At 37.6% G+C, this 20612-nt stretch overlaps 2 protein-coding genes across 2 annotated transcripts in view; both read right to left on the bottom strand.

The window, feature by feature from the left end:
* Nucleotides 1-338: 338 nt before the first annotated feature.
* Nucleotides 339-5098, bottom strand: LOC124268348 (acyl-coenzyme A thioesterase 2, mitochondrial-like). Its single transcript, XM_046703324.1, has 6 exons — nucleotides 4942-5098; nucleotides 4499-4612; nucleotides 4099-4187; nucleotides 3230-3311; nucleotides 1904-2105; nucleotides 339-698 (listed from the first exon to the last, which is right to left on the bottom strand). Exons 1-6 carry the CDS (start codon nucleotides 5080-5082, stop codon nucleotides 571-573), a joined length of 756 nt encoding a protein of 251 aa, XP_046559280.1. The 5' UTR covers nucleotides 5083-5098; the 3' UTR covers nucleotides 339-570.
* Nucleotides 5099-5202: 104 nt separating this feature from the next.
* Nucleotides 5203-20612, bottom strand: part of LOC124268349 (acyl-coenzyme A thioesterase 1-like) — a 34967-nt gene continuing 19557 nt past the window's right edge. Inside the window, exons 5-6 of the mRNA XM_046703325.1 lie at nucleotides 5450-5680; nucleotides 5203-5207 (exon numbers count right to left, since the gene is read on the bottom strand). Of these exons, the coding sequence (XP_046559281.1) occupies nucleotides 5203-5207; nucleotides 5450-5680 (236 nt within the window). The remainder of the gene's footprint in view (nucleotides 5208-5449; nucleotides 5681-20612) is intronic.

The following is a 20612-nucleotide window of genomic DNA, read 5'->3' on the forward strand; positions in this document are numbered from 1 at the left end:
GTGTATATACTATACAACCCATCAAAAGTTTAGACTCTCTTAAAGCAGTCACTATGTGTTATGTATTTATTTTTTATGTGGTTACATCGAATATGAATTTCTCCACTAACTTGGGTGAACTAAGTGCAAACCTTATGCAGATGAATTGCACGAAGATCATGCATCAACTTGCTGAAGAGCATGTGCACATATCGTCCATGTAAATAGCTGCGTTTTGGTGTAAAACTTTGTTAAGAATTCACTAATTTTCACTGAGTTTCATCATTTATTGAAATCATGGCAATAATCTTTTCAACGTTACGAATTTGTTTTACAATACATCAGTTCATGTATAAACAGTTCCTTTAAACAGTATGGAATAGTTTGCAAAATCAAGTTTAGAGCAGTTGACTGAAGTAAGTGGCTACATTTACACTAGTGAGTGTAAACTTTTGATAGGTAATACAGTTTGCACTCGAAGTGACGAATACAGTTGGATGTTTGTTTATAGATCATGACCACACAAACAAGCGATAAAAAACATTGACACCTTTTGTAACGCGCTTCAGACGATAGAACAGTGTCTTTAAGCTATATTCGACTGGATGTGTGATGCTTCTGTGGCAGGTGCTTGTGGAGGAAGTGGAGGATTCTTTTCCAGGCATCCTCCTGGGCTGCAGCATGGGCTTCAGGTTGTCCTCCCATTGATATCGTCATGCCTGTTGGCGAAACGAACCCAGGGCCAAATAACGAACAAGGTGTTTTTTTTAAGAATACGTCATCATGTTTTAAACCATCAAATATATCCACAGGTAGTAAACGTGACTTTAATTCTGAATAACTGCCTTAATGTGAGCAGAAAGATAACGTGAGTGAGTGAGTTTAGTTTGACGCCGCACTCAGCAATATTCCAGCTAAAAGTCGGCGGTCTGTAAATAATCGAGTCTGGACCAGGCAATCCAGTGATCAACAGCATGAGCATCGATCTGCGCAATTGGGGACCGATGACATGTGTCAACCAAGCCAGCGAGCCTGACCACCCGATCGCGTTAGTCGCCTCTTACGACAAGCATGGGTTACTGAAGGTTCATTCTAACCCGGACCTTCACGGGTGAGAACGATAACGTAAGGATCGTGCATATTTCCAGGGATAATGGGTTTTTTTTCGGTTTTTTATTGTTTCGTGACGCTGAACCTACCGCTATAACAGGAACTTGACGGCGGTCTGTAAATGATCGAGTCTGGCACAGATAAACCAGCGTACGACATCATGAACATACATTAGGATACGATGACATGTGACAGTCATGTCAGTTAATATGGGCACCGATCCCATTAGTCGCTTCTTATGAAAAGCATGGTTAACTGACGATTAATTCTAACCCGGATCTTCACAGGGTCGAGTGGTAAAAGTCACAAATTGTTTTAATATAGTGTGTCTGCTATCCACAAAATAGATGCACAAAACTCATTATAATCGTCCTTTTGCAGAATTGAATCATCTGTCGGTCCAGATTTGAATAAATCATTTTATGACGACAAGACACCAGCCATACCAGATATACACATGATCAGTTATCAAATAAAGCAGAACTACAGAAAATTATACTGTAGTTGCTGATAACCTATTGCGCTCTTTTATAAGGTTTTGTAACGTTTATGGTGATATGATAGTTTGATGTAATATTCTAATTTTATTTTACAATCGTTTGGTTACATGTTTTCATGGGATATATGTAGTTATTAACATATTTTCAATTTCGTATGCTAAAACATGCATATATGACATTAGTTATTTTAGCTCACTCACTGCAAGGTTGTTCTGAGTGATTGGATTGTTTCGTATGGTACTTCGATATCTTATACGCAACATCCACAAATAATTGTATCCAATAAGTTGGCATGTCTTGATACAAATACTCACCAATGGCTTTCATGAATAATGATGTGAACAACGGCGTATATGGCGGTTCGATCTCATGTCCTGCCCCTGGATAGATGATGAGTTCAATGTTCTTCTTCTTCTCTCCAGGACATGTCTCAATAACTGTGTTAGCAAAGTCAGTTCTCCATAAGTCGTCATCTTCTCCACACAAGTATAAGATCTTGGCATTATTAGTCCAGGCCTGAAAACATGTCAGCACTCTGCCATATAATCATGAAGCATCAGTATCTTATTTCCCAGTTTACAGAACACTTCAAAGTGAAGATGTGAATTACAACTTATAGTCACATAGCAAACTTTCAGCCATATCTTGTCTACCACAGAACATATGCTACTAATAGATACTATTATAGTATCATAAAATCTGTCGTCAAAGGATAATCAAATAACAAGAAAATCACAGATATTTAAAACAAATACAATATGGAAACGGGCTATTGATCCCCAGCAACCGAAGGTAGATTACCACACAAGGGACCGTGGGGACCCATAGTACTTTTGGTGCCTGCATGGACCCTCAGTGGATTTACATTCACAGAAAATGAAAACTACTTTACTGCAGCAGAGTTGGTAATGTTTGACGGAGTTGAAGTTTGATCTGTGGGCATTTTTGGCATCAGGGTACGAATGAAATGTTTTTGTTGGACATTTAAGTTATTTTATTTGTGATTACCTTTGCCACAGGAGGCAGGATGGGTGCCATCACATTTAGCGCACTTACATGTCATTGATCCTTGTATAATGAACTTTGCTTTTTTACAAAGACTTATTTTGATTGTGAAAAGTAGTTTGGCGACTATTTGTGACCAGTTTAGCATTTTGATTAAACCTACAGGTGACAGTTATAAATAACTAGAAGCATCTCTAATGGTGGTGGTGGTGGATTTGGGTTTAACGTCGTGCTTGAGAATATTTCGCTCATATGACGACGTGCATGCGTGTGTATGTGTATGTGCGGCTGCTTGTACTAGCCCAGACTGAAGCTGGTTTTTTATAGTGCTAGCCCACTGAGATACCATGCCGCAGAGAAGCATGAATACCCCACTAAGACACATTATACTGACTCCGAGCCGACCAGTCCTTGTTGTACCCATTAATGCCGAGCGCCAGGCAGGGACCAACAAGTACCATATTTTAACGTCTTGTGGTATGATGACAGGTTTCTGTTAGTTCTAAGTGACGCAACTCGTCACTGGGGATTGGGGCAGGTGAGCTGTTCTCCCGAAATATGTTAAAACGTATAGAAACTAATAATGCAAGCAATATGCTTTTTAACAGATAAATAATGCAATCAACGCTACTGACCGGAATGATCTCATTGTCATAGGAGAAGCTGTTTTTCAGAGAAACACCTTCATCCCGGTGCATCATCTTACTTTGATTTAACCTGGAAATGAAATTTAAAAAATCATGTCATTTTACATCTGCTTTGTCACAGTATCAAGAATAATTTAATAAACGTTAGATCTAAGCAAACCAATGATGACGGAAAGGTGATCAGATAATTTGACCCATAATGTTATAATTAGAAACTGGGCGCAGAAAATTTGAAAATATAGAAAAGTATGCATGAATCAAGGTGTGTGTGCCAACAGTCAGGTAAATTTGTCATGCGATATTTTATGGCAAAGGTTCATAAACTCACATATTTGTTTTCTTGAAAGTTCGTTCTTGATTTTGAAAATGCAGAGTTGCGAAAACATTTTTTACGCGTTTGACACTAGGTGTTCTCTGGCAGTTTGGTTTTGAAGGAATATAGCGATATGTAGAAATGTAATTGAGATTATGAAAGAATCAAAAACGTATTTCATTCGGATATCATATAATACGATAATACCTTCCTCAGTTAAGTGTGATTTTTTCTGTGTGATTTCTACTTAGAAAAATAAACCACACATTCATATTTGTCCACCGTATAAGTCACAAGTTGTAAACATGATACAAAATATGACTACGATGCAATGGCTGAGAGGTGGACATTGCAATATGAAGAGTTTCCATTTATTTATGTTTTTACTACCACAAGATGGTTATTCTATTCCATAACCATTTCAAAATAGAACAGTTGTTGTGTAAACATATTTCGATGACACTGAATTAACCATTTTTATCCATTTCAAATAATAACCATAACCACGGGACATACAGTACAAACCAAACGTGTAAATACTTACTTAAACCCTTTCCAAAAATACTCTCCAGACTTCTTTACATCGGCAAGTGAATACATTGGGACACCACTAAGATTCACCAAAGCCTTCACCTGTTGAACAAATGTAATGAATGTTTACATTGTTTGTCCTAGCCCTTGTCATATTTCGGAAAAATGAACAGAAATAGTACATGATTTTCTTAATGTAATTGATAGTTGTTTGTTTGTTTGCTTAACGCTGCACTCAACAATATGGCGTCAATATGCGCAATTGGGATAGGATGACATGTGTCAAATCAAGTAAGCAAGCCTGACATTCCGATCCTGTTAGTCGCTTCTTACCACCAGTTCTTACACGGATCTTATCAGGTCTAAAAATTCATAGGTGAAAAGTGTCTGGTCTAGTGATAAATCCCGCTCACCTTATCAGTTGACATGCCAAGCAGGAAGGCCAGTTCACCTCCTTTGCAGTTACCAACCACACCAATACCCCCGGGCTGGACATCGGGATGAGAAGCGAGCCAGTTTACAGCATCCTGCGCCAAAAACACAAATATTATTGATACGTCATCCAGATATCTTCAGCCGCAGTGATGCCTTAATATATTCCATGAGATCTTTTTTCCCTTCTTATGGTACCTTATACCGCCAACATTACTTTGTGTTAGAAAATACCGTTTAACCTTTTGAAATATATAATGTTGGCTGCACATGATGCAAGACACACACACACACACACACACACACACACACACACACACACACACACATATAACGCTAAGTATTTAGCTTTTCGGTACGATTAATTTCACAGTAGCATTCCTGCAGTCCACCGTCTAAGCATGTTCAGGGTGAAATAACTTACAAGAAAGTAATCAAAATCAATGTCTGCTATTGAAGTCGGCAGATCATCATATCTAAAGTAGGCAAGAGCAAAGGACGCAAAGCCTCTAGAGGCCAACAAGGCAGCACGGAACTCGGCCAGACCTCCCGTTATCCCAATCATGTCGAGCACTCCAGGAAATTGGCTTTCACCTGTAAACAATCTATGATTAGTAATATAAACTGTGATGTAAAAGTATAGAATCATTATATAATTAAATTGCATTCTCATTCAAATTATTAATCATTCTGAGATGTGAATGTTCTTTGTGACTCAATATATTTCATATAAGACATAAAGGAGTGTTACATTGGATTGGTCTTCAGGGACCCATGCTTGTCGTAAGAGGCAACGAACGGGGTTGGGTGGTAAGTCTCGCTGACTTGTTGTATAGCTATTGTACAGCTAATCATTGTTGACTGCGGCGTTAAATAACAAGCAAACAAACAATAAACAGAATTAGGCATAACTTGGACTGTGTGGGCCTTACCTGCAGGCAAGAAGAGAGTTCCTCTCAGGGAACCTTCACGAACGACAATTCTCCTCACAGTATTGTGTTTGTACCAGCGTTCTAACCTGTCTGAGGCCAGCACCACTGTCGTGGCCATGTGGAAGTCAGCAAAGGGAACGTGGTCATCTATCACAGACAGCTTCAATACAAAAGGTGTCGTCACATCTCGCTTTCTAAGAAGCGGATCCTTTGAAACTCCTGGATCAACACCTGAATAGAAAGTAATGCATGGGGAAACACGTCATCAAATGATTTAATTCTGACTCACAAAAGTCCAGAAACTCTCGGGAGCACTGTGGGCACTTTCATGTGACAAGGGATTTGACCTCGCAAAATTAAACATGCAGTTGTTATCGAATATATGCCAAGGATGTTAAAAAATGAAAAAGAACATTCTTTCGAAAACTTTAAATTTACTGTGGGCACTTTCTGACTCGCCCATGCAGGCAGGCCCATGGGCGAACAGTGGCCCATGGGCCGGCCCATGGGCGAGAATGTTTAATTTCGATCAGAATTCATGTTTTGGAGGTTGTAAATGAATGAGTGTATGTTTGTAAGCATCATGAAACAAATTTCAACTCATTTTGACTTAATTCGACTAATTTAGAGCGATATTAAAAAATCTCGCCCATGGGCGAAAAACATTTTGGCCCATGGGCGAGAATATTGACTTTTACTCAAAATATGTGTTTTTCCATGTTTTGGAGGTTGTAAATGAATGAGTGTATGTTTGTAAGCATCATGACACAAATTTCAACTCATTTTGACTTAATTCGACTAATTTAGAGCGATATTAAAAAATCTCGCCCATGGGCGAAAAACATTTTGGCCCATGGGCGAGAATATTGACTTTTACTCAAAATATATGTTTTTCCATGTTTTGGAGGTTGTAAATGAATGAGTGTATGTTTATAAGTACCATGAAACAAAATTCAACTCATATTGACTTAATTCGACTAACTTAAAACGATATTAAAAAATCTCGCCCATGGGCGAAAAATAGGTAGGCCCATGGGCGAGAATATTGACTTTTACTCAAAATACATGTTTTCCCATGTTTTTGAGGTTGTAAATGAATGAGTGTATGTTTATAAGCATCATGACACAAATTTCAACTCATTTTAACTTAATTTGACTAACTTAGAGCGATATTAAAAAATCTCGCCCATGGGCGAAACACATTTTGGCCCATGGGCGAGAATATTGGCTTTAACCAAATACATGATTTTCCATGTTTTGGAGGTTGTAAATGAATGAGTGTATGTTTATAAGTACCTTGAAACAAAATTCAACTCATATTGACTTAATTCGACTAACTTAGATGGATGCTAAAAATCTCGCCCATGGGCGGAACACATTTTGGCCCATGGGCGAGAATATTGACTTTACTCAAATACATGATTTTCCATGTTTTGGAGGTTGTAAATGAATGAGTGTATGTTTATAAGTATCATGAAACAAAATTCAACTCATTTTGACTTAATTCGACTAACATAGAACGATATTACAAAATCTCGCCCATGGGCGAAAAATAGGTTGGCCCATGGGCGAGAATATTGACTTTTACTCAAAATACATGATTTTCCATGTTTTGGAGGTTGTAAACGAATGAGTGTATGTTTATAAGTATCATGAAACAAAATTCAACTCACATTGACTTAATTCGACTAACTTAGAACGATATTAAAAAATCTCGCCCATGGGCGAACACATTTTGGGCCCATGGGCGAGAATATTGACTTTTACTCAAAATACGTGATTTTCCATGTTTTGGAGGTTGTAAATGAATGAGTGTATGTTTATAAGTACCTTGAAACAAATTTCAACTCATTTTGACTCCATTTGACTAACTTAGAGCGATGTTAAAAAATCTCGCCCATGGGCGAAAAATAGGTTGGCCCATGGGCGAGAATATTTACTTTTATTCAAAGTATATGGTTTCCATGTTTTGGAGGTTGTAAATGAATGAGTGTATGTTTATAAGTATCATGAAACAAAATTCAACTCATATTGACTTAATTTGACTAACTTAGAGCGATATTAAAAAATCTCGCCCATGGGCGAAAAAGAGGTTGGCCCATGGGCGAGAATGTATAATTTCGATCAGAAGTCATGTTTGGGAGGTTGTAAATGAATGAGTGTATGTTTATAAGCATCATGACACAAATTTCAACTCATTTTGACTTAATTTGACTAACTTAGAGAGACATTAAAAAATCTGGATTATTTACGGTAACATGGATTAGCTAATAGCGAATTGCCGGGAGACCCACTTTCACTCAACCATACCCATTGCCGGTTGAGCCAAACCATTTTCAACTCTTGTTCTCTTAAAAGTGGCTTTCCCGGACTATAGCTATCAGCACACCCCAATCCGACCATCTGTCATTAATTACCTGTCATGAGCTATCAGTTGTATTGAAAGCTCTCGCCTATTGTTTCATTACTTAATTGTTTCACGGATTGGTATGTAGTCACTCCAAATTCACCCATATGTGCGTGACTGTCCTCTCCGACGTCCGCGCCCACCTCTCAACCTAGCAATCTCGATCCACTTTCTGCTCACTATCAAGCCATCTACAACTTCACCTCTCTCTCCAACCACCTGTCTTCTCAGAGGTCCGCGCGCCTCTATATTCCTTCATTTTTTCACATCAACTCTACCTCCCAACAACTACTGTCTCCTCCGAGGTCCGCCGCCTCTCAAGTACCATCCATAACAAACTCCACGGTCAAGGCCGCCCATAGCCCCTCAATTACTACATTCGCTCAGCCTGCCTTGCCCCCCTCAATGCTCCCATACCACCCCTTCACCCCACCCACCCTAGAAGGACTTACAAGGTCCTTTCATACGTTGGCGACTGTGCACAAATTTAGCCATCACTTAAAAACACAAGTATCCTACTATTATAAACCTGGTGTATCTAAATTTACTTCAAATGTTTTTAGACATACGTACCCTCTCAAGAAGACAAAACTGTGAAACCCGTGAAGGTCCGGGTCAGAATTGGCCTTCAGTAACCCATGCTTATCGTAAAAGGTGACTACCGGGATCGGGTGGTCAGGCTCGCTGGCTTGGTTGACACATGTCATCGGTTCCCGATTGCGCCGAACCCGTGAAGATCCGGGTTAGAATTGATCTTCAGTAACCCATGCTTATCGTAAGAGGCGACTAACGGGATCGGGTGGTCAGGCTCGCTGGCTTGGTTGACACATGTCATCGGTTCCCAATTGCGCTGATCGATGTTCATGCTGTTGATCACTGGATTGTCTGGTCCAGGCTCGATTATTGGAATATTGCTGAGTGTGGCGTAAAACTAAACTGACTCATCCAACTGCTTAGATCGATGCTCAATTTGTTGATCACTGGATCGTCTGGTATAGACTCGATTATTTACAGACCGTCGCCATATAGCTGGAATATTGCTGAGTGCAGCCTAAAACTAAACTTACTCGCTCACTCACTCCAAACTGTGAAAATTAGGAACACCTCTAGCTACCAACAATGTCAACAAGAACATAATGGAGTCCCTGCATCAATACATCTTCAAGACTAAACGAATCGATAAATTATTCTAGACCAATATCTGTACGCAAATAATTAAATGTAACTGCAAGTTCAAGGTTCCTAAGCACGTACGTACAATGCACATTTACCCTACCTCATGTAATAATGTCCATCTCTGATTGATTCACGTGACCTTGAACAAATGGTGGACGGAAAAAAGTCATAGGAAAAAAAGTCATGAAAAAAAAGACATAGAAAAAATAACTATTATAAAACATCATGTCCTCCAGTTATTTACTTTGTTTATACTATTTCAAGTTAATTATTCCTTTAGTGTGACGCTTTAAGCAATTGGATCTTATCAAAACAGGAGAGATGAACAGATTGTGGGATTAAAAGTCACAAGTCACCTGATTGTTTATTTAACTAGCTTTGAGCTTGACGATATCACAGCGATTAATGAACTCATGGGATTATCAGTTAATGCTCTTACTCAAATGGCTCCCTTCTAGCAGCTAATATAAGACTCGCTGGCCGTCAGACTGTGATCCAAACTCTTCATGGCATTGGCTGGAACATTCGGTTAAATATAATAAAAATATGCTGGGACAACTGACTGATGTAGTGCTGTTGCAGATTAAAGTGTTATGATGACAGTGCATTTTCTGATGTCATGTATTTTACTTGAATGATTACATTAATTTTATAAGTTAGGTTCAAATGTGGTAGTGCTGTTGATGATAATATTGTTATGACGTGTTAAAAAAAATACATCATCAATACTGACCTTTTTGAGTTTATGACTTTTTCCTATGACTTTTTTCCTACCCAAATCTATTACTTTTTCCCTATGACTTTTTCTACAACCGACCAAATTACAATGTATGCCGGGTGCACGGTTGTGCACTGCTTGGGTGGTGTTGTACAAATCATTAGGCAGAATAAATCATTTATATCCCGCCCCATTGAAAAAACGGTATCTTCCCATAAGACAGACAAAATAGTTTATTTATGTGTCACGTGAATGTACATAAGATAGACCTCCCAAAAAGACAGACCGCTTAAAACAGCACGTTTTATGGTTGGTTGCATAAGGCTTAATGAAGCTGTACCCTTGAAAATGTGCATCCACGGCAGTCAGTAAACCGTGAAGCAGTGGTTCAAATCGACTGGTCAATACCTTGTTAGTGAAATATATGACTGAATTTCAAGCTATATTTACATGAAGAGAGATTTAAGATATTTTGCCTAAGGTTATGTATAAATATGGTTTTATAAAAATCTTTCTATGATGTATATTTTGACCCTCTAGATAACAGTGTTTCATAAGCCTGTCAAGGCTGGATGTATGTAAAACATTATGCGTTTATGTTATATGTATTATATATCTTGTTTACATACATGGGGCACTTTGATAAACTATGTCTAGCTGTCTGTCTGTCTTTAAACATTCGTTAAGATAAATTCTGTTTACTATTGTGATGCGGTGTATTCGAGGATTTTTGCGTCCCGTTTTATCCACCTAGCCGAAGGCGTCAGCGACAGTTTGCTACTACTTATGATAGGAATTAATTTGACGTTTTTGTTTATCCAGTTCTTGTGTATTCTGTTATATTTTATATGTACCGGTGAGGTATTAATAAAAGCAATGTTTTGCTTGTTTACCAAACCAGATTCTCTGATAATATAAATATGTTTAAACCATATGTTCAAAACTGAAATACAATATGAACATGCACACAATAGCAAAATTGAAAAGCACATCTTGCCAAACAAGGTTTTCAAGAGCATATACGCATAAATGTGCACGTCTTGAGAAAGGTCAAAGTTCCTATTCCTGTCTCAGTAAACAGGGTTGTTCAATCACACATATATACACACCAATTTTGCATGACAAATAAGTTGATGCACAAAAGAGAATTTAACACCATTTCGACACCTTATAATACAATCAATTCGAGATTTCCTTAGAATGTACGATATTTGGCTGCGCGATAAGCGCAGTCAGTCTTTTTTAAAAAAACACCCTCACGAGCACCTGTACATCTCACACCTAGCCCAGAGTGATCAATGGATTGTATATATTTGGAAAGCAAAATACACTTGAAAGTCGTGGCTGTATAACTCCAATACACAAGACCAACGGATGGGGACACAACGACTTTTTCGACGCAAATTGCCGCAGGCGCTTTGCGGAAATTACGTAACTGAACGCGGAGATACACTAAACGTCATCGTTCCGCTCCGTGACCTCGTCTTTGCGAGCTACACTGAACTACTCAACTGAGGTGAAACTCAGAATGATGAAATTGGAAATGAGGAAGAAACCAGCTAAATCAACATGTGGATGACAACACAATAACTTGAAAATCTCTCTTGAATTCTTATGACAATGCAATATCTGTTGAGACCATGATAATTTGAACAACGGAGAAAGTTATATGGATATACAACTTCTTTATTATATTGTAAGCGGCGTTTCGGCGCTGTACCCCCAACAGGCAGCAGGGGTTACCTGGGATACGAGGACACACATGAATGAGCGTGCAGGGCAGGTTGTTCCGTTTGTAATATGGTCCAGGATATTTTGGCTGCCCATAAAATTGACGCTGTGACTTCATTCATTCATTTATGTCAATATACATATTATCATCATCAATCTCATCAACAGTATTATGAAATACAACCATTAGGCAATGTTAGCACTACCACCATGATACAAACATACATTATTATAAAATATCACATTATACACAATATCACAAGCATACATCATTATTCATAGTCCCACAAGGTGAGACACACCGTAAGCAAGTGGAGTCTCGACATCATCTTGCAGCAGTCTACCCTAGCCGTTCTTCAAGCTGGCGATATTTGTTTTTCTTAGGTCTCACACAACCACGACCCTGCAACTACATCAATGTTATTTCTGTGTAGTTCTGTTATGACCTTATCAGATTGATATGTCAACGAGATAAGTGATGTGTTCAGTTTAAACATAACACCAATCATTAATTTAATGACTCACTCGTGTTAGTGTCAGTTCAGGTGAACTCTGTTCACGGGCTCAGCGCAGTGGTAAGGTGAACCGTAATCCCATAAAACCAGTGAGGCATGAAGTCCCACATAGCCTAATGAGCGGTATCTGCCTAACTGGATAATTTTAGGCCTAAAAAGTGTATCACCTGTTGTTTCAAGAGATTAGCATGGTTCAGTGACCTGAGACCTTTAAAAATATCTGCTGGCAAACTGGGGACACCCCGTTTCGGCGTAGCTGCTAAAACCGTTATCAAGCAACTGATGTCTACTGGGTAGACTCAGAAAGTTAGACCAGAGACCATATAATAGATCTATTTTATGGTCTCTGGTTAGACCTTTGGGTCGAGGTAAAAATCCTTGGATGTTTGATGTTGTGACGACGGTGTTGTTTTAAGGGAATAGGACACTAGCTTTCTACCAAATGTAAAATGTGTTAATTCAGCTCACCCTACATTTCGTGGTGAAAGATACCTTTGTGTAAATGGTTATAAGTTCATAGTGAAAAAGAGGAAAAGGGGAGAATGGATCTCGTGAAAATGCATGCAGAAAGACTGCATACAGATCAACACTCTCAACTGGCTTAACGACATAGTTTCTAAAATACCGAGAGACCACATCCACGGACCTGTGCATAACGAGGTCAAGGTAAATCTTTTCGGCTGTTGCAAAAATATTGACAATTTTAAAAAGGTAAAATCAAACTCAGTCTTGAATATATTGTGTATTCCTCATTGCCTAATGTAAAGACTACATATTAATACTATGGATAGTTCAATGTATAGTTTAAACATGTTTTCTTCAAGTAATCATGACGGATTGGCAAACAAACATAAACATGCATGTCAATGCCGCTCCATAACAATAATACAATTACATAGATAGTGATGTACACTGTCTGCAAAACATAATGTGTGCAAATCATAATGGCAATCCACAAGGGCAATATTAAAATATTGCATGCAACTTACTCTCTGGTGTCCTCCGATCAGTTAGACGTCCCAGACACGTCAAATCAACATAAGTTATGGTTGGTTGCACGCAGGTACACTGCACTGTTACCTTTAACAAAGTTATGTGCTTAAGAATATATTAAGCCATATAATTAATAGGGCTGTAATGATGATCAAACTATCGATGAATTGCAATTATTCCGAAAGCAATTAATCGATGGTAGAAATGAAAAATTATCGATCCATCAATAGAATGTGTGACTATCGATAGCTTAGTGATGGTTATTTATTCTTATTAAATATTTGTGTTGTTTTGATTTTTTATTGTTAAGGTGCAAACCTGCAGCTTCATTGAGTTTATGTTTTAACTGTTTACTCCATCTTGGTTTCAAGTTTCTTGTCAGTTATTCATAGGGGGAGCAGAGGAAGCCCAACAGCCATTCGTATCCACCATTGTACCGCTGGGAGTAACTCAATTAGTTACATGGGAAATCTATAATCCTGTTTTGATCAAAGTGAACATTATGAACACAAACTGTGAGAAGCCGAAGTCAATTAATATTAGTATTCTGATCAAAGTATTTCTGCACAAAAAGTAACAAACTCATAATTAGTGTTAAAATATACCACTAACCACTAATATGAAAACATCTCGTTAGTCTATGGGACGGGTCTATTACGCCACTGGGTAAAACTAGGTTTGTAATCACAGTCACGCCTGATTGATCCAAAGTTGTCTGATAATTGGCGTGTCTGACAAATGGGATGTCTAACTTATGAGAGCAAAAGCATACATGGAATTTGAGACCCCCCTTCTTCATCTCGGTTAAATGTGTGTTTAGCAATAATAAATCCTAAATAAAAAAAAAACCCAACTTGCTTATATATACAGGATGTACAGGAGGACTGCAACAGTCACAATGGATTGACATGAGAGTGACGATGAGAGCTATCGGGATAGGTTTGTATGTTAAGGTACAATATCTTCTTATAAGTTTTCATTACTATCAATGCATCCCACTAATAGATGATAACATTCATGATAACAGCACTCCGTGTCCAGCTCGTTAAACGACACAATAAAAATACAATTAATATAATAGACTCACTCCCTTAAACCTCGGACGAAGAATAGCCGTGACGGGCAGACGGGAATTACAAAATAATTGATCACAAAATATTAAAACGAAACGTGCGAACCTGGGTAGGTACACCTCGCAAGTGTGGGGTTGCCCACGATAGAAGTTATTCAACAATGAATACTATGACGACATACCGAGTGTCACGTAGAATAAAAACACAGTTTTGATGCTTTTTGTTTCCTTTGTGAGGAGGTTTGACAAGGCCATTCGCTCCCGAGTGGTGACGTGTGACGTCCTGGGCAGGAAGTGACAGTGTATTGACTTCTCTCCTTAATTACCCAGTTGGGGCTCCCTAATTGACCTTTATTTGTTCTGAAGCAGCATGGACTATTTATTTTATTTGGAAGTGGTTATTGGCAAATGTCAATAGGATTGACAAGACATATTTCAATGCAGTTACATTTTTAAGCTCTCACAATACTGTTTATGTTCCAAGAATTACAAATTAACAGTAATATTTCATATTCAACAATTTCTTAATTTTGACTGTTCTGACGTGTATGTTTTGATATTATCCGTTCGTACACGCATACCATTGACGAGCCACATTTCATGGCATTACTTCTAATGTTTTAAGTGCCTAGTGACTACATATGATGAGGTAGGTGAGAGCTAAAGTAATAATTAATATGTTTATAATTAGGGATAAACCACCATACCCCCAAAACATGGAAAACATATATTTTGAGTAAAAGTAATTATTCTCGCCAATGGGCCAACCTATTTTTCGCCCATGGGCGAGATTTTTTAATATCGTTCTAAGTTAGTCGAATTAAGCCAATGTGAGTTGAATTTTGTTTCATGATACTTATAAACATACATTCATTCATTCATTTACAACTTCCAAAACATGGAAAATCATGTATTTTGAGTAAAAGTCAATATTCTCGCCCATGGGCCAAACTGTTTTTCGCCCATGGGCGAGATTTTTTAATATCGCTTTAAATTAGTCGAATTAAGTCAAAATGAGTTGAAATTTGTGTCATGATGCTTACAAACATACACTCATTCATTTACAACCTCCAAAACATGGAAAAACACATATTTTGAATAAAAGTCATTATTCTCGCCCATGGGCCAAACTGTTTTTCGCCCATGGGCGAGATTTTTTAATATCGCTCTAAGTTAGTCGAATTAAGTCAATATGAGTTGAATTTTGTTTCATGATACTTATAAACATACATTCATTCATTTGCAACTTCCAAAACATGGAAAAACATATATTTTGAGTAAAAGTCAATATTCTCGCCCATGGGCCAAAATGTGTTTTCGCCCATGGGCGAGATTTTTAATATCGCTCTAAATTAGTCGAATTAAGTCAAAATGAGTTGAAATTTGTGTCATGATGCTTACAAACATACACTCATTCATTTACAACCTCCAAAACATGGAAAACATATATTTTGAGTAAAAGTCAATATTCTCGCCCATGGGCCAAAATGTTTTTCGCCCATGGGCGAGATTTGTTTTTTAATATCGCTCTAAATTAGTCGAATTAAGTCAAAATGAGTTGAAATTTGTGTCATGATGCTTACAAACATACACTCATTCATTTACAACCTCCAAAACATGGAAAACACATATTTTGAATAAAGTCATTATTCTCGCCCATGGGCCAAACTGTTTTTCGCCCATGGGCGAGATTTTTTAATATCGCTCTAAGTTAGTCGAATTAAGTCAATATGAGTTGAATTTTGTTTCATGATACTTATAAACATACATTCATTCATTTGCAACTTCCAAAACATGGAAAACATATATTTTGAGTAAAGTCAATATTCTCGCCCATGGGCCAAAATGTGTTTCGCCCATGGGCGAGATTTTTTAATATCGCTCTAAATTAGTCGAATTAAGTCAAAATGAGTTGAAATTTGTGTCATGATGCTTACAAACATACACTCATTCATTTACAACCTCCAAAACATGGAAAAACACATATTTTGAATAAAAGTCATTATTCTCGCCCATGGGCCAAAATGTGTTTCGCCCATGGGCGAGATTTTTTAATATCGCTCTAAGTTAGTCGAATTAAGTCAATATGAGTTGAACTTTGTTTCATGATACTTATAAACATACATTCATTCCTTTACAACTTCCAAAACATGGAAAAACATATATTTTGAGTAAAAGTCAATATTCTCGCCCATGGGCCAAAATGTTTTTCGCCCATGGGCGAGATTTTTTAATATCGCTCTAAGTTAGTCGAATTAAGTCAATATGAGTTGAATTTTGTTTCATGATACTTATAAACATACATTCATTCATTTGCAACTTCCAAAACATGGAAAAACATATATTTTGAGTAAAAGTCAATATTCTCGCCCATGGGCCAAAATGTTTTTCGCCCATGGGCGAGATTTTTTAATATCGCTCTAAATTAGTCGAATTAAGTCAAAATGAGTTGAAATTTGTGTCATGATGCTTACAAACATACACTCATTCATTTACAACCTCCAAAACATGGAAAACACATATTTTGAGTAAAAGTCAATATTCTCGCCCATGGGCCAAAATGTTTTTCGCCCATGGGCGAGATTTTTAATATCGCTCTAAATTAGTCGAATTAAGTCAAAATGAGTTGAAATTTGTTTCATGATGCTTACAAACATACACTCATTCATTTACAACCTCCAAAACATGAATTCTGATCGAAATTATATAGATATTATAAAACCTGCCGACGAAGGACAGTAAAAATACTAGATAATCACAGATATGAAAATATAAAACTAGCAAACAAAGCTAAAATATTCCTATGAAAGAAGACAATACAATGTAAAATGGGCTATAGATCGCCAACACCAGAAGGTAGATCACCAAACTAGGGACCATGGGGACTTACAGTACCTTGGCTACCTGCATGGACCCTAATTGATTTACACCATCCCTTCAGCTGCTGGCGATTGTAAGGAATGTTAGCTACAATTAAAATTACAAGAATGCTACGATTAAAAACCTGGTACTCTTAAATTGACTTTGAAAGTTTTGGGACTTACGTACCCCCTCAGGAGGACAATAATTTTACGCTACGTCAACCCCCTTTGAGGGTACAGCCACTAACAATCTCAGTTACTAATTTAAACTACCAATAATAAAATATTTAACTATTTACAAATCAGTCAACAAATCTAATTTTTTTAAAAATGCAATAATTAAATGAGGACTGACATTATTAAAAAGATCCTTCAGAGTTTTGGATGTGAAATAGATATCCCTTGTGATGGAATATTCAATGCAGTCAAGCAAGACATGCTTGACTGTGATCCTTTCATCACAAGGGATACAAAACGGAGGATCTTCGCCTTTCAATAAATATTCATGAGTATATCTGGTATGGCCAATGCGACATCGTCGCATAATGACCTCCTCAAATCTGGACTGACAACCCAAGTAGGTGTAACCAATGTAGGGTTTTATTGCATGTAATTTATTAATACCTACTTGGGTGTCCCACTTCTTTTGCATTAGATCGCGGATGTATGTTCTAATGCTGGCTTTATAATCAGAGTATGGGATAAGAAGTGGTGTCACAGATTTGTTGAGTGCTGCCTTAGCAGCAATATCAGCCATTGTGTTCCCAGAAATTCCAACGTGGCTGGGTAACCAACAAAAGACGATGTCGCATTGGCCAGTAGCAAGTTCATTGTACAATTCAATAATTTCTAATAAAAGTGGATGTTTGCAAGAAAGATTTTTAATAGCCTGAAGACACGAAAGAGAATCTGAAAAGATGATATATTGTTTATATTTACGGTGTTTATTAATATATTTAAGAGCTGTTAAGATGGCGTTTGCTTCTGCTGTAAATATAGAGCTGTTATCCGGTATTCTAGAAGATATTGTTCGGGATCCCAACGACAGTGGCACATGCCACTGCGCCACCATCCTTGGACCCATCTGTAAATAAGGATTTGTATGTATTATATTTATTTCTTAATTGACTAAATTCTTGTTTATACTGTAATTCATTTGTTTCTGATTTTTTAAATGTAGTTAATGTTAGGTCAACTTGTGGCCGAACCAATTGCCAAGGCGGAGAAGAAAGAAAACGGGAAGGAGCTATATGTTCTAGCTCAATGCCAGCAGCAGAAAGAAAAGGTTTCACTCTTATACCAAGAGGCGGAACAAGAGAAGGCTTCTTGTTATACAGATCTTCATATAGTGGATTAAAGACACAGTTATATGCAGGGTTTGACTCATTGGAATAAAGTTTTGTAATATACTGTAAAGTTAATTTTATGCGGCGTTGTGTAAGAGATGGCTCATCAGCCTCGACGTAGAGGCTGTCAACAGGTGAAGTTCTAAAGGAACCAAGACATAGTCTTAGACCTTGGTGGTGGACAGAATCTAAAAGTTTTAAATTACTGTTGCAGGCTCCACCATAAACGATGGAGCCATAATCAAGTTTGGAACGTACCAATGATCGATATAATTGTAGGAGGGTAGCTTGATCCCCTCCCCACTTAGAATTGGAAACGACTTTCAACAAGTCAAGTGCCTTCAAGCATTTAGTTTTTAGGGACTTGATATGGGGAAGAAACGTTAGATGCGAGTCAAAAATTAAACCCAAGAACTTGGCCTCCTTTACAACCTTAATGGGAGTGCCATTGAGAAACAGTTCCGGGTCTTTATGCGGTTTATATTTTCTACAAAAATGTATACAATTAGTTTTGGATTTAGAAAATTTAAAGCCGTTTTCAAGACACCATTTATGTATTTTATTTAAACACAGCTGCATTTGCCGTTCAATAGTATGCATATTCTTACCACGACAAGAAATATTAAAATCATCCACAAAAAGTGATCCATCAATTGAATCATTTAAAACCTTGGATAAACTATTAATTTTGATGCTAAACAGTGTTACAGACAAAATACTGCCTTGCGGGACTCCCTGATCCTGATTATAATGGTCAGACAGGGTTGAACCCACTCGGACTTGAAATTGCCTGTCATTTAAAAAGTTGGATATAAATTGAGGCAAACGGCCTCGTAATCCAAAGTCATGTAAATCCTTTAAAATCCCATGTTTCCATGTTGTGTCGTATGCTTTTTCTAAATCGAAAAAGATCGACACTGCATGCTGTTTATTAATTATGGCATTTTTCACAAAAGATTCTAAGCGCACTAAATGATCGATGGTACTACGGTTTTTTACGGAAACCACATTGTATATTAGTTATAAGGTTATTGGTTTCCAAGTACCAAACAAGTCGATTATTTATCATGCGTTCCATGGTCTTGCAAACACAGCTAGTTAATGAAATTGGCCTATAATTGGAAGGATCAGTATGATCACGTCCAGGTTTAGGGATGGGCACAATTATAGCATCGCGCCACGACGAAGGAAATTGTCCAGATGTCCAAATGACATCAAAAATAGATAAGAGCGTCTCTAAACATGATTCAGGTAAGTGTTTCAGGAGTTGATAATGTATACCATCAGCTCCTGAAGCAGTATCGTGAGCTTGGTCAAGAGCAGTATGAAGCTCATGTATCGAAAAGGTTTCATTGTAGTCTTCCCCATTGTCTGAATTGAAATTAATAGATTTCTTTTCCTGCTGTCTTTGATATTTCTGGAATTCAGGTACATAGTTTGATGAGGAAGAATGTTTGGCCAAAGTTTCTCCAAGTTTATTTGCTATGTCAGATTTATCAGTTAATAATTCATCTCCATTTTTTAGATGCTTAATGCTAGATTTAGAGCCCTTACCTTTTATTTTCTGAATCATGTTCCACACCTTTGATATTGGAGTGCGCGAATTGATGTTTGAGACATAGTTTCGCCAAGATTGGCGTTTATTTTGTTTAAAAGTACGACGTGCTTTGGCGTTTAAAATTCTAAATTTGTTTAAATTGTGGACCATAGGATGGCGACGGAAATAATGTTCAGCTTTCTTCCGTGCCTTGCGAGCTTGTTTGCATTCAGCGTTAAACCATGGTTTACGTACATGAGGAACTGCAGAGGATTTGGGGATACACTTGTCAGCTATGTGTCTGAGCTCATCTGAAAAACATTTGATGGCATCAGGAAGATCATGAAAAAGTTCAGGTTTGAGTTTGTCAGCACAGAAAGTTTCATATAAAGGCCAGTTAGCCTTCTTAAAGTTCCATCTTGATGATGGAGGAACATCAGATGGATTCACGGGTTTGAGAATTGTTGGGAAATGGTCACTTCCACACAGGTCGTCGTGGACTGACCACTCAAATTCATTCAGTAAGTCTGAGTCTGTAATTGATAAATCAAGGGCTGAATAAGTTCCTGTGCCAGGATGTAAATATGTGCTCGAACCATCATTATATATGCATACATCATTATCTGAACAAAAGTCTTCTAATAGTTTACCTTTGGCATTAGTTGTTGTACCACCCCAGAGCGGGTTGTGGCCATTTAAATCTCCCATAATGATACAAGGTTTTGGGAGTTGGTCATATAAATTTTGAAGGTCAGACTTCCGAAGAGTTGAAGACGGTGAGAAGTACAATGAGCATAATGTGAACGC

The sequence above is a fragment of the Haliotis rubra genome, unplaced genomic scaffold, assembly GCF_003918875.1.
Source record: "Haliotis rubra isolate DU_JTF1 unplaced genomic scaffold, ASM391887v1 Scf1372, whole genome shotgun sequence".
NCBI classification, from domain to species: Eukaryota; Metazoa; Mollusca; class Gastropoda; order Lepetellida; family Haliotidae; genus Haliotis; species Haliotis rubra.

What these genes read in the sequence shown, in the direction of transcription:
- LOC124268348 (XM_046703324.1), bottom strand. Translation starts at nt 5,082, where the DNA reads ATGATTGGGATAACGGGAGGTCTGGCCGAGTTCCGTGCTGCCTTGTTG. An exon ending in ATGACAATGAGATCATTCCG is followed by an intron (nt 2,106 to 3,229) that starts GTCAGTAGCGTT and finishes ACATGTTTTCAG; the next exon opens with GCCTGGACTAATAATGCCAA. An exon ending in ATTATTCATGAAAGCCATTG is followed by an intron (nt 699 to 1,903) that starts GTGAGTATTTGT and finishes TTTCGCCAACAG; the next exon opens with GCATGACGATATCAATGGGA.